General features: G+C 40.7%; 2 protein-coding genes across 2 annotated transcripts in view; both read right to left on the bottom strand.

Annotated features, from left to right (window-relative positions):
* Positions 1–1,375: 1,375 nt before the first annotated feature.
* Positions 1,376–14,647, bottom strand: part of LOC148174122 (FERM, ARHGEF and pleckstrin domain-containing protein 1-like) — a 33,574-nt gene continuing 20,302 nt past the window's right edge. Inside the window, exons 9-16 of the mRNA XM_088037632.1 lie at positions 3,506–3,867; positions 3,250–3,456; positions 3,017–3,203; positions 2,720–2,970; positions 2,398–2,671; positions 2,208–2,353; positions 1,900–2,159; positions 1,376–1,852 (exon numbers count right to left, since the gene is read on the bottom strand). Of these exons, the coding sequence (XP_087893758.1) occupies positions 1,756–1,852; positions 1,900–2,159; positions 2,208–2,353; positions 2,398–2,671; positions 2,720–2,970; positions 3,017–3,203; positions 3,250–3,456; positions 3,506–3,867 (1,784 nt within the window). The 3' untranslated portion in view covers positions 1,376–1,755. The remainder of the gene's footprint in view (positions 1,853–1,899; positions 2,160–2,207; positions 2,354–2,397; positions 2,672–2,719; positions 2,971–3,016; positions 3,204–3,249; positions 3,457–3,505; positions 3,868–14,647) is intronic.
* Positions 4,033–14,644, bottom strand: LOC148174123 (uncharacterized). Its single transcript, XM_088037631.1, has one exon. It carries the CDS (start codon positions 14,613–14,615, stop codon positions 6,012–6,014), a length of 8,604 nt encoding a protein of 2,867 aa, XP_087893757.1. The 5' UTR covers positions 14,616–14,644; the 3' UTR covers positions 4,033–6,011.

Raw genomic sequence — 14,647 nt, 5'->3', positions numbered from 1 at the left:
TGGATTTCACTAATGCAAAGTGTGAATTTGATCGATCACCAAACTTCCACTGCAAAACCACCTTCTAAGGAAGTTTTCATTTTTCTTCTTCATTTCTTTATGATGTAAACGCCTCTAATCCGACTTTTTAAATTTCTTACTTAAAGTGAACAGTTTGTTTGTAAAGATTTTTCTGCTTCATTAAAACTTGTAGTTTTTTCCTTAAATCTTTATTGTCACTATTCGCTACTGAATAATTGACAATTTTACTTTACGACTAAACTTTTTGTGAAGTAGTATTCTATACTATCTTAACTTTTAAGTTGTTGCGGAAACTTTTCACTTCTCTCCGATATTCAATTGCCTCCCGATTTTATCACTTCATTGAATTTAGTTCATTATGCAAGTTGCCACGTTGTTTTCCCTTTTTTTTTCGATTTGCATTAATTGTACATCCACTCTGTTCTTCTGTTGCTCGTAGTTTAATGTAGAAATAGCACTACTAACAGAAAAACTAAAAAAAAAGATTTATTGTAAACTAAAACTACAGAAAATCGACGATAAATGTTTCGTATCGTTTAGAATCCAATTTTTACTGTTATTTATTACCTGATCCCCTCTTCGTGTAAACAATTACATTTCATGTACTGTACTTTATCACCCTGTTAACAATAAAATCAGACAAAAGAGATCAGAACAATAACATCAACACATTGATTCATTACAATCACATAAATCTATAAACATAACTTTAAATTGCCTCCACACAGTACAAATTTACCAATCAGTTGAAAATGCAAGTCTACATATCAATTAAAGACTAAATTTACTGTCATAAATATTTAACAGAAGATCCCATTAAACGTGTTGGCTCTATTTTTGCCACATTTTCAATCCAAGGGCATACCAAAGTGTCAGATTAATTAAGATACAGGTTTATTTCTAGTTACTATGTATAATCGAGTTGTTTATTAATTATACTGCAGCTAAACTTTAATCAAATTTCCCTAAACTATTCATTAACGATAGCTAAACTATTGCTCGCCACTGGCGTTTGTGCACCGTAAGAACAACTTCAGAACACAGCGGTATTAGATTTAACAGATTTCAGTTTAACACGATGGTGGGACAAATACACAGAGGTATTTTAATTAGGTTGAGTTTATATCATTATTATGCCAGGGCACGTCACAGGAGCTGTTTACGCATTTTTTATAATTGAGAGCAGGGAGAACATCATTAAGATGCGACACTTCCAAATTTGGAGAAATAAATTGAATTTCGATGTTCTCATAGTGACGAGTATTGGGAGTTATTTACAAACATTTTTCTCCTCGTTTCTGAAACGGCTGCAAAAAGGAAAAGTGGGTATGATAACGGTTAGTGGAAATAAGTGTTTTGTGTTTGTAAAAATAATTTATTCATTAAAATCTTCTAAGCTACCGGGTGATGTTTTAAAATTAAAATGTACAAATTGCTACACTTTTAAAACCAACATAAAATATCAATTTGTTAAAAGACGTCAACTATTCCCTTTCTTTAGCTGCAAAAACAGCACCACTTATAAAATTGTAAAAAATATACATATGTACATCGAGTACGGAATACTATTTTACTAGCTAGGAATGACTGTTCCAATCCGTAAAATTTCAATAATACTTAAACCATATTTACAAAATAAGTTTAGTCCTTTATACACTAACATTATTCCATAAAACCTAGACATAGACTCCCTTCCTTCATAAATAAAATTTAGGCCTAAAATTTCGGGTGGAATCACTTCTCTGGAGAACACTCAATCGAGTTTTCGTTGATAATAATTTGCTTCTTTTTCTTGTTTTGGGTAGTACAACTACCTATGACTTCCATCCACCTGAAAACGAATAATAACTAAATTGAAAATCATTACAATTGACGCACCTGTTGTAAGTATATTCCGATTCCGCCCTGAAGAAATAAACATGATTCTTGTATTGTAGCTTAAAAACATAATCTTTTCCTATGGCATCTTCAGGCGCCGGAGGCCCCACTACGTACCCCAACAACGGCAATGAAGCTAACGGGAAGTCATCCATACATCCCTTGTAGAAAAATAGACAGAATGAAGTCAAAACGACCCATAACTTCTGCCAGCCGTTACTACTTTTGAATTTTCTCAACAAGTAACCTGATAGTTGATTCTAGAGAAAATTGCAATGAAGGAGCACTCGCACATGAGTAAATCTCACCTCTACAGCAACCAATTCGTCCTTCATACTAATACTAGTATTTCTATGCCAGCACACGTGAACTTTCAGGTTACTTCTTTGGGGCTGCGCCTTGGTTTGCGTGCCCACGTCGTTGCCGCACTGGTCCATAATCTCATCTGAAGAGCCTGAGAGGCATTATTACGTTGATTTGATAACTTGAGATACTCACTGCAACTTTTTAGGCTCAAATACGTGATTTTGGTGTCGGTTTTATCTCTCGCCTGTTGGATGGCATTCTGCAAATCTTGCTTCCAACGCTCTTTTTCTTCTTGAGAACTGGCGGCAACAGTGAGCGCGCGGTTTCCACCGTAAATCACCAGACCATAACTCGATAGTTCGCCTTCCGGTTCTTCGATTAACACACCTCTTAAGGGCATGTGCCCATGAACTTTGAACTGCAGAGTGGCTTGCGACCGCGAAGTGTACAGTAAGATGTCCGAGAACTAGAATTCGTGTCAGTGAAAAGGTACAAAGCTCTGAGAATAACTTACAAGGAAAAACATCCTCTGTTGGTAGCCCTTCTTGGAATGTTTCAACAGGCAACCATGCCGGATAAACTTGCGACCTGATTGAACTAGGTTGTCGAAACCTACAAGATCCCTTTGCAGTTCGCAAAGTGTTGCTAAATTTTCAGAATGTTCGAGAGTTTCAGTCACGGGCTGCATCAATTCTCTTAAGGTGTCGCTAGCTGTTAAACAATCGGCGCGGTCGGGATGCGAGGGTCCGTAGTACTTTAAAAGTTCTGGAAGATTAAATTTAGCACCGCGTTGTTAAAAAAAGTTTATTACTTTGAAGAAGAGCTTGGTATTGGAGAAGACGATGCAACGGCTTCAGGACGAAGGTTGTCAATGGCAAATAACACACTTTTTGAGTCTCAAAATCTCTATACAGCTGCTCAAAGTGACTGTTTTGTTTAAACGCTGCGTCTAGCCTTTCCAGAACCAACATATGGCCGTCTAAGTATTCTTCGTAAATCTGTAAATCTGTGCTAAGAGCGTCAAAAGTGAAATAAGGTACTCACTGGTAGCAGTGGCGGTAAATGCGTCAATAAAACATCGGCAATTCTTTGACTACTCGTCGCTCTTGGTCCTCCTTTACCATCCCACCCCTGCAGCCTCTGTTCTAAGTCTTTGACAAGTTGGCCATGCGCTTGTGCCAAAGGCGCCACCAAAGTCAACAAAATTGAGCACTCTTCGGATTCCTCTTTCCCGACTTCGTCTCTAAACCACTGAAACACTGAATTAACACAACGAATAACAATGTCAAACTTTACTTACGACATTGATAACATCCAAGTCCTTCTTGTAAGTCAGTTCCGTCATTAAAATTTCTTTGGCGATGTAGTAGGTTTTATCAATTGGCAATTTGGAACGCTTTTTAACTTCACCTTCAATTTCGGCGAATATGGTCGTCGTGTTGGTTCCGTTTGAGGTCGTGTTGGCGTTAATACTGTTTAAAAGCTGCTCCTTGTTGTAGTTTTTGATGGGGCTGATTTCGTCCAGTTTTGAGGAATAATTAGCGTTCGTGGATAGATTAGAAATGTTACCATTGACTTCTTTGTAGGATGGAAGGGACGAGGTATAGTAGGAATTGTTGTGGATGTAGTACGAATCTTCATTATCCGACTTGTCCTTGTCATCTGTTGGAAGAAAAAGATGTGAAAAACAAGTCAAAAGCAGCAAAATTTTTGATAATTAATTAAAAAGTAAGATAAATTCGACTAGTGCTATAACACGCTTCATGCAACAGTGATCTCACCTTTGTTCCCTCATTTTGTAAAGCATGATAGTATAAGAAAGTTAAATTTTAAGCAAATTGTATGTTTTATTTCCAATGAAATGATTATTACAGTTTTAAGAAACGTCATACCAGAACGAACAGAATTGATTGTACACAGCATGGGTCTCTTCTTACACTACATGATCCTCATCGTTTTACATGCTTTGAGCATTATAATAATCAACAAATGTCATCCATCGAAACAACAGAAACAACAAAACAAGGGAATGACCTTTAACATCTCAGCTAATCCTACCTACACCCTATCATATTATAAATATCACAAAAACGTAAAAATGGAGATAATCGTATTATTGACTACAACACTTCTCGAATTATTACAAATGTCTGTTGTTGTTCAAAAACATGCGTAATTAGGCCTACGTTCGTACAGAAAAACAATCACACAGGTGAATTTAATTGTACAAAAAAGCCTTTGTACTGTTCGGGAACACAAAGTGAATGGTAATTAGACCGTCGTCTTGAACAAGAATTGAATTCGTGTGAAAACCATAAAATCATCTTATATCTACGTTCGATTTAAATTATTTCGAAACTCAACATATTTAGTCGATATTTACAATAACAGACTATTCGACACAACTATAAGCTGAAATAAAAGTGTTATTTTGTTTAGTTTATTCTTTTTACGTTAGCCACATTAGGAGTACTACAAGCCCGGCGCATCCACCATTATTTTACTTCGTTTTATTAGTCAAGATATTTAAGCTAATTATTTTAGTTAAGCTATCATTACGCCTAAAGGTGGGAATGATGAATGCTATGACTTTATAGATTTCGCATGCATCTTCTTGTGTAGTGTTTTTGGAAACCACGAAATTTCTTTTTAATTTTCTGGGTCCGAAATCTTCTGAGTGGTATGTATTTACAAATTTTAAAAGCACGTCTTCAGTAATCTAACTGCGTTGCTTCAACTCTACTCGTAAAAGTTTAGTGAGACATAACGCGTTAATGTCAGATACATTAAAATATTATCCTTCGTTGTAAAGGCGTAATAAATAATTTGAACGAATTACGACATGTTGGCAAAAATAATTGCGCATATAAATTATACACGTGAAACTACTACTTCGGTAATTAATTCGTTTGAAGCAAAAATTGTGCGATGCGTGAAATTTATTCTCCACCTCTTTGTATTCATCGTTTTTGTTTATGTTTACATCAGACCCAACATTTTTGTTAATTAGGAATAAATTGAGCTCGCTGTAAAAACACTACAAAAAAGATGCAGTTAAAAATATTAAATAATACATACAATCTGTGGCTAAAAAATTCGAATTGCCTTTTGGGAATTGACAAAACAAAAGGCAACTATCACATATAGTTCAAATAAACAATATACATGATACATAACATCGTAAAATTTAAAAATCACACAAACACCCGAGTGAAATATATTTGTTTTTGTAATGTTTGATTTTTTGTTTTAACGACACAAATGTATTTACAAATTCATTATTTTCAGTCTTCAGTGGCTTGCACATATAGAGTGATTGGAAACGTTGAAAATTTCGTCAAAAAATCTGACTATTGGATAAGAACAACAGTAATTGTGCGCATCGACAAACGCAAAAACCGGATCCAATAGCCACATAAAAAACATGAAGACGTGAGATTTAGATTTGTTTTAAATGTTAGTTTTATTTAACACAGACCAATCGCAAAAATTTGGCGTAGCTTTGGCACCTTCGTTTCGTGTATTTTATTACCCTACCACTCTACTCGTCATGAGCAAGTTTACGTTATTTTATAAAAATCATCCGATGGCACAGCCAGTAACCTAAACAGGACTTCATTTGATTTCCGCAGAGCCAAAATGGGGTATGATCAGTGAAGTTGGCTCTTGTTCAACACAAATGAAAGAAATCGATAAGAATTAAAAAATTGAAGAACGCAAAAACGAAAAGTAACACGCCGATGACCACAACAAGTACCATCAAAACGAAACTATACCCCAACAAAAACTCCTACATCACATTAAAATCAAATTTGCGGAGAGTGTTCGTCTTCGAAATCATCTTCTAAGAGAGGAGGAGGAATCGAGCTAACGTCGAAACCTTCGACTAGGTCGTACCGCTCGTCCTCCTCTTTCTCCATTCGGAAAATATCTGAACCAGACTGGGAGTCTCCATCGGGGAGATAACCCTCCTCTTCGATATTCTCTGAGTATTGTAAGAGCGGACTGCCATCACGTACGTCTTCGTACTGGTACACATAACCCGCCACTTCTGGTTCTGCATAATAGTACTCATCCACGCTATGATGTTCTTTTTCCAGTTTCTGGCGTCTCTGAGTCTGTGACTGACGACGCCGACGGTACCCACGTCGATCGCGATCGGATTTGCTCTTAGGCGACTCCACAGAACTAGTAGAGTCGTTTTCACTCGGAGGGCTCTTTGCATGAAACAAGCTCTTAGACATCGGTTTCTTGTGGCTTCTAGTGAGCGGCACCGTTGCAGTTTTATTAATAGGAATAGGACTAGTACTTGCTAGAGGCGTAGATTCTGAGCTTAAACTGCTCGAGTAGTAAGGCGAACATTTTGACAATTTGAGCGGGACCTTGATGGGGCGTTCGGTACTCCTAGATGATGGTTGGTGTTTTTGCAAATACTTTTGTTTTTCTTTATCGTAGCGCTGCGTGTGAACCGTTTTTTGTTCCACGGAGCTGCTAGATTTTTCCGTATCTGATTGAGTTTGCATGGGGATTACGATAGGTCTTTCAGTCGATTTGGTAAAGAACTTGACATCACCTCTTAAACTACAAGCTAATTGGGCTAAATCTTCCGAAGGAATGTTTTTAGGGCTTGGCATTCCTTTATGGTCCATGGTAGTACCTAGTTCGCCGTCATCAACGCTAGATCCTAATCTAGTTACGCTCTGACGTTCAGTTAAATTCGGTGAAAAGAACTGCTGAGGCACCAATGTCTTCGAATCGGAACTTGACCATTCAGATATAGTCGGGATTAAATCGGTTAAAGTACTGTCTCCAGTAGAAGTCGTGGAAGAAAGCTTCTGGAATTGTAAACTAGCACTTTGTTGTTGCTTACTATTACTACTCGACCACTCAGAAATCGATTGCGCAATGTCCGTTAGAGAATTATCATCACTTTTTAAACCAGAACTACTTTTAGTCGTACCACTGTTGCTTGACAAGTTTTGGAATTTAACGGTGTTGGTACTATTCGACCACTCCGATAAACTCAACGCTATTGATGTGTCCTCTGAGTGAGAACTGTGAGTACACTTCGTGGGTTTAAAAGCATATCTTACAGTACCATCCTCCAAGTTCGTACCCATAGAACTAGTACAGTCTTCCTCAGAATACGAACTGTGAGAGCCTTTTTGTGACTGCGGTCGAAGTTCAGTTTTAGGCGCACCTCCTGAATGTGAGTGAGAATGAGAATGTGACGAGTCATCTGAAGTAGTACTGCGTCGCATCACAGTCGGTGGTCTTAATTCATGTCGCGAAGAATCAATGGTATCCGTAAAAACGTCGTCGTTTAAATTCGAAATGTTCAAATCTTCGTCTGAGTTGGAGTCCTGAGATTTCTTATCGAGAACTATTTTAATGCCGCTAGCGCCACAACTTAGACTTTCCGAAATACTCTCGCTAATGTGTTCAGTGGCGACATTTTCGTAAGTGTGCGTTTTGTCCCCTTCAAGTTCTGATGTTTTATTATCATCGCTTTGAGAATTCGAGTCATTATCGTACGTACTGACAGTACTGGAATCAATAGTGACCTTGCACGCTTCCTCAGGGGGTGTCATGTAGTACGTTTCTACATTCCCGATTATAGGTGGTTCCACAACACTTGAGGGTGGACTAGGCCACTGTTCCGAATCCTGACTCTTGAGGGAACCTCTTAAACCAAAAACTTTCGGTATATTTGATCTAGGAGGTTGATACACTTGGGTGGTTTGTTGGGAAGTGTCAGAACTCGGTATTTCATGCATCGCCAGAAGACTCCTTTTGTCCTGCTGTGGAATCTCTGGAAGAGGCCACTCTTCGCTGTCCTGACTACTAGAACCGTTCTTTCTGTAGTCCATTGGCTCAAAACATTCTTCATCAATGATGGTATCATCTGAACCTTGTCTTCTTAATTTCAATCCACGTTCCGAAGTAATAATTTCAATATCGTCCATCGACAGTTCCGCCATTTCGGCAGAAGTTCGTCTATCATCAGAAATCTGTCGTTGTAACAAACTACTGATCGGAGTCTTATCAAAACTTGGAATATTTTCTTTCGGACTTGGTATCTTCTCATTGGTTGGAGTCTTCTTTTCTTCAGACACGTGGGCATGGCTGGGGGGATCCGAGCTCAGACTAACTTGTGGGTTACTTGACGCCATAGATTCGTCGTTTAAACTATCGCTTTGAGTACTGCCTTTCGTTGAATCTTCCTCCAAACTCGATTTCTCAGAGTTGGTACTTCTCTCTGAAATCCTCGACAATGTTCGAGACAAAAATCCTCCTCCATAATTGGCTAAAACTTCACCGGAGCCCAAAGCGAGGGACAGTCCGCTAATGTTAGACGCCAAGCATGGATAACCGAAATTCGATTGGAAATTCGCTAAATCTTCAGGAAGTTCCGTGTCGTCACGAGTGGGAGTCACATCATTATCGGGTTTGAAGCAAACATCAGTTAAAGGAGTCAAATCCCCACTGTCACGTGCGAGAAAGTATTCAGAATCTTGATCCGGAGGAAGAAGTCCATCTTCGAAACTCTCCGAACCGGAACTGTCGAGTGGAAACGGACGCCAGGTGGAGCTTAGTTCTTTTGGAATGTCGTTTGACTTGCCTATGCGAACGGCAGCGCCAAGACTGCCTGAGCTGGATTCGGTGTCTAGCGAATTACGTGATTCCAAAGAGACTCTATCGAACGAGTGAAGACTCCTGCCGCTCTTTGGTTCGTCGAGCGACGACATACTGCTTTTATCCCCTGATAGCTTCTTTGAGAGTTTTTGATGGAGTCGTTGACTTAGTTCCGATTCTGTCGACCACTTTTCTTCAAACGGATACGGAGACTTCTTGTATTTCATTCCGGTGGTCTCTTCTTGAACCGTTGCCAGATCTTTGGGAATATCATGAGCTTCGTCCGAGCTCGATTCCTCAAACTTATTCCTTGACGATTCTTCGTCGATTGTGAAGGCACGACCTAATACGCAAATCCTGGGACTTCTTGGACTCCGTGGACTTCTCGGAGGTTCCGTCTCCGATTGAGGCGAGTCCTTTTCTAATTGATCCTTACTAGCAAACTTTTCAATCGTTTGACTAAAACCGATGGCTAATCCTATGGCACAACTAACACTAGAATCATCAGTCTCTTTAACATTACTAGGACTGGGGTCCTTCTCGCCGCTTGTCCAGGATCCCGTGGTGTCGCTAGATCGCGACTGGTCCGAACTTCGCTTCAACATGTCTAATTTACTGTGTTTGATAACCGCAGTTAGAAGATTAGTTGTGTCACTTGCATCAGAAGCCTTCGGCTGACTGACCGGAGACTTCGTTTCTTGTTCCCCTTCAACACAAGCTTTTTCTGGAGTATCCAAAGGAGCTTGATCGTAGTCAAACGACTCCTCGGCTCCGTAGAATTCGTCACACTCTACAGTCACCCAAGAGCCAGTATCCTCAGATCGACTTCTTTCGATACTAAGTTTGAGTAGAGCATCCCTATGATTATCACCAGCGACCAGAAGGTTGGTATCAACCTCCTGAGGCTCGCATCTCAAATCACTCACTTCAGTCAAAGATTCATCTTCGCTGGTGATGCGAACCACATTCTCATTCACCTCTTTGACTGGAGCGGTGGCAGCGAGTCGCTTCTTCTCAATTTTCTTCCGCAAAAACTTGGAAACGGTATCTGACGCCTTTTGCATTTCGGCAATCAATTGAGCGTCCTGCTCAGATTTATGAGACGAATCTCCCGAGTCATCAATATATTTTATATCGAGAGAGTTTCCAAGACTAGTTTTTTCGATGCTTTGCGAATCAGAAGAGCTTTTGGGATCCATCCTGCTGAGATCTGGCGGTTTCGTGGATGGTCGTTGTTCAAAAAAATCATCGGATTTCTTGATAAGTTTTATGTTTTCTAACTTGCTACTCCGCTCTTGACCGTCAACGGACAACCACACGTCCAAACTCGTTCCTTCTAAAATTATGCTTTGTTGTGGTTCGTCGACGTCTTGGTCAGTACTCTCTTTATGCACATCTGCTTGAACGACCTCTTGAACTAAAGCACCCTCAGGTGACATCTCCTCCATTTTCATGCTGTTGATCGCCTCACTTTGAAAATCAAATGCTGTCAGTTCTTCTTCTTTGGGTCTGTTGTCCAAGTCTAGACTCTTACCCAGACGCTGCATTGGTTTTTCGTCGAAGCTATCGTCCTCGTTGGTTAAATTTAATTCAAGACTCTTCGTTAACTTTTTGTCCATCTTCTTGTCAAGCTTCTTCGGAGATTTGGTGATTATTATTGCTTCCTCTAAAGAAACTTTCGCGTTTTCTATAGTGTTGATACTAATCTCTAACTTTCCGTGTCGCTCTCTTACCATTTCTTCGACTTGGGGAAACACCGGAAGAGCGTCCTTCACGGGACTCTTTATAGTCTTCGTTTGCTTTATAGCAGTTTCATACAACATTTGCTGCTTCTCTTTTCGCTTCGCAATATCTGTGTCACTGTCATCCTGTGATTTTGACCGTTCTTTACTAGACACCCGTTTCAATTCTAACTTTTCCAACGACTTGGCCTTTTCTTTTGGCAACATTTTGCGATTTGGTTCATTCTCTTGACTCTTAGTTCGTTTCATTTCGCTTGAAGGTGACTTTTCAGGCGATTCAATATTCTCCATAGTCACTTTAGAGCTGATAACTTTGGGCGAGCCTTTATTAGCCATAGAAGAAGGTTTCGGCGCTGGCTTCGGTGGTTTAGTGGCTGTTTTCGGTGCTTTCTCCTTAGGGGAACCTTTAGAGTCTCTCAAAGACGTGGTGCGTTGCGCTGGAATCGGTTTTCCTCGTAGCATCTTCTGAGGAGGAGTTTTAACGAGAGGCAAACCTTTAGCAGATTTTTTCCCTTTAATAACATCGGGGACGATTTGGTCGCGTTCTTTTGGAATCGGTTTTAATCGCTCTGGTTTTGGGACAACTCGTTTCTTCTCTGGTTCTACGGGCTTTTTGTCATTTTCCGCAATCGGTTCAGACGCTTCCTCTTTGATCGGAGTCCCAGAAACCTGCTTGGAGTCGGTTCTTTCAGGCAACGGAGGTGGATTAACCGGTTCAGCTGCAGTTTCCTCAAACTCACTTTCGGTGATATCTGTATGAGCATTTTCTTCTTCTACTGTGTCGTCTTTACTCGAAAAAGCGTTCACAGGAGGAAGTCTGCTAACTGGAATAACCGGGGCGTCTAAACTTTTAGCTCTTCGTCCAGACAGAGGCGATTCTGTAGCCTGTTGCTTCTGCAATAATGTAAAAGCTGATCCTTCTGACAAGTTGAGTCTCGCATGTGCGAACAAAAGAGGACTTTGTCCCTTCTTCCGCAGTGATGGTGACATGATTTCTGTTATCTTGGTCTTTGGTGGTACCTTCAAATTCTTGATGTCATTCTCAATTTCTTCTTGAAGCAACAGCTTTTCCTTCTCGCGTTCTTCATCCAAGTTGATTTCAGTCTTGTCCAAATCTTCTTGAATCGTATCATTTAGGGATTTATCAGCGTCCTCCTTTTCGGTTTCTTGTAAAGTGGTCAAAGGATCGATGGCAGGTTCGGCAAAAACTGGCTGCAAATCGGACGTTTTGATGTTCAAATCGTCTTCAGAGCTCGGAATTGAAAACGAACGCTCGGAAATGCGTCTCAATTCTGGTTGAACATTAGGATCTAAACCATTGTCGTATTGAGACTTTTCAGTTTTCTTGCGAGTTTGAGGAGGTGAACCTTCCACTTCTGTTGACGACATTGTGTACTGCAAATATTTTCGTTCTGATTCGAATTTTAGGATAGATTCCATTTCCTTTCTCATCTGAGGGGGCGAAAACTCCATCCTCGTTGGAGTGGCTTCGGCACTGCCGAACACGTCATCTGAATCCAGTGATTCGTCATCAGAACTGAAAGACGTTATTCTAACTTTGGTTTTGTTGCTTTTTCCTTTTTTTCCTGGTTGCATTCGAGGTTTGATCACGCGTTTTTGTTTGGCTTCAGCTTTAGCTTTTTCTTTGGCAATTTTCGTGACTTTTTCTTTCTCCGGATCTTTCTTTTCCACTTCTTTGATTACTGGAGGTTCGGGTGGTTTGATAATTACAGGTTTTTCTTTCGAAATATTCAACAATTTCTGTTGAGGTTTCAGACTTTCGGTTTTTGAGCTAGTGGGTGAATCACTTTCAATTTGGCTAAGTTTAGAACTCAGCGCTTCTAATAGCACCGGGTCGATATGTGTAATATCTCTTTTAGGACTAGACATGTGTTGAACAGGCTTTTCGCTCTTATCAATTTCTAAAGTGACCGGATCGACTTTCGATAAATCGATATTTTGCGTGAAGAGGAACCCTTCGGCTTCCACGGGTTTCGGTTTCTTTTCCTTCTCCTTCTTGATTTCCGGAATTTCCTGTTTTTCGACTTGTTTCACCTCCTCTTTCGTCGCTGTTCCATTCATCACATGCCTCTTATGAAGAACATACGGAATATCGTCACTCTTCGGCGGCAAGTTGATGAAATCTTCTTGGGTTTTGGCGCCCAACACTTCAAACTGACTCTTAGGAACTTCAAATTTAGTCTTTTGTCCTTCAATTTCTCGTTTCAAGATATCGAAATGGCCAAACTCAGCCGTGGGCATTTCGAAATGCGTGCCTCGATATTTCATGATCGGTGGAGCACTAGGAATTTGTTTATACAGATAATCCTCATCGCTGGACTCTGCCGGAGTCAAATCAATCGACTTCTGGTGCATCAAAAGCATTCGTCGCGACGACGAGTTAAATCTTTGTCGTGATAACGAATTCGGATCTGATTTAGTGCGCTCGATAGGTTGATGAAGCGGCAACGCTTCGCGACATTTCCTCGGTTCGAATTCCATGAAAACGTCTTTGAAGACTTTTCGCTTCGATTCAGTCTTTTTCGGTTTGTTGTCGATGTTAGGAACTACACCGAAACTGTGATCCGGACACACATCCATATCGCTACTATCTTGTAACGATTGAATTTTGTCCTCATCAAAACTAAAGATGTTGCTTTCAGATTCGGTTGATCTTTGAGCGCTTTGTTGTTTCTTCTTTGGCCAATTGCGGATCTCTGTTGGTACACCTGCGATGCTCTCAGGCCAGATGTGAGTAGTCTTCTGTTCGGCTTTGGTCGCTTTTTGAGTTCTTGGTACTGTGTTTTGTTCCAACATTCGGTTTACGCGGATGTTTTGCTCGGTTTCGACGTTTTGGAGGCTTATTGAATGTACGTGTGATGTTTCCTTCTTCGGGAAATCATCGAAATCGTAAGGTACGTTCGTGTCAAGTTTCGGTTTCTGTGTTCCGTAGTTTCTTTCAAAACTAATTTTCCGGTCGTAATCGTGATGGTAGTTATATTTTGGTTCGTCTATTTTCGAATTGGCGTCGAAGTATTCACTCTTGGACTCCAAACTTGACGTTCTAGAGTCGTAGCTTTTGGTTTTTCGTCGTTTGCTTTCATATTCATGCTTCAAGTCAGGACTGGAAGTCCTAGAACCGTAACTTCGAGCCTTCTTCAAACTCTCGCGGCTGGATTTTACAGTTTTCGTCTCAAAATAGTCACTTTTGGATTCTTGACTCGAAGTTCTTGAGCCAAGTTTGTAGTTTTTATAAAAACTTCCATCGGACTTTCGTGGTATGATTTCTCTGGGTAGATCCCGTGGATCCTCCATCATAAAAACGTCGTGCTGTAGCTCTGATACGCTTTTACATTTGTGCCGTTTATCAACCTCGGAGTCAGTGTCTGAGGGCAAGTAGTTGCCCGAATCCAAGCTGCAACTTCTCGTGTTGAGCGGTTTAACTTTTTTGAATTTATAGTCTGCAGAAGTGCTGTAATCATCGTCAGATTTTTCGATGAGTTCGTAACTATCATGCGAAAGGTCATCTTGGGAGTCTCTGAGATCATAATTGCCGGGATCTTCCATGGATTCTTGTGAGTACGTAGTGGTGCCTGGGTAACTGCTAGAGTAGACCTTCTGGTCGGGCATCATAATATCTTGGTGAATTTCGAGACTGCTGTCGCGTGAGCTCGTGCTGTAGATCGCGTGATGATCGTCGTACCTCGTAATCGGGGATTCCAACTTTCGATTCTCGACACTTGCCGTTTTTTCCGTCGGCTTCGGAGGCTTGGGCGCGCGCCGTTTCGCCTGCCCCGAATCTTCGAAGCTGAAATCGTACAAGTCTCTACAACTCGCGCTACGCTGCCACAGCTGCCTCTTCGGCAGTGTTGTAACGGATTTGTACGTGTACTCGGGACTGGTCTGCGTCTGGACCTGATTCGCGGGTCTTAAACCTAGATCGTTTTGCGACTGGGTCTGTGAGGGGAAATTGTTAATAAACGGAGGCGGGGACTGGTCAAGGGAGCCCTCGGACTTGTGACTAGAGAGCATCCGGACAGCAGTGATGTGAGTGGTGCGAATGA

The sequence above is a fragment of the Gnatocerus cornutus genome, chromosome 5, assembly GCF_029298725.1.
Source record: "Gnatocerus cornutus isolate USDA-ARS CGAHR chromosome 5, icGnaCorn1.1, whole genome shotgun sequence".
Classification (NCBI taxonomy): domain Eukaryota; kingdom Metazoa; phylum Arthropoda; class Insecta; order Coleoptera; family Tenebrionidae; genus Gnatocerus; species Gnatocerus cornutus.
This window is presented reverse-complemented; position numbering and strand designations above follow the sequence as displayed.

Bases quoted from the DNA above. Each gene is read 5' to 3' on its own strand.
- LOC148174123 (XM_088037631.1), bottom strand. From the start codon at position 14,615: ATGCTCTCTAGTCACAAGTCCGAGGGCTCCCTTGACCAGTCCCCGCCT.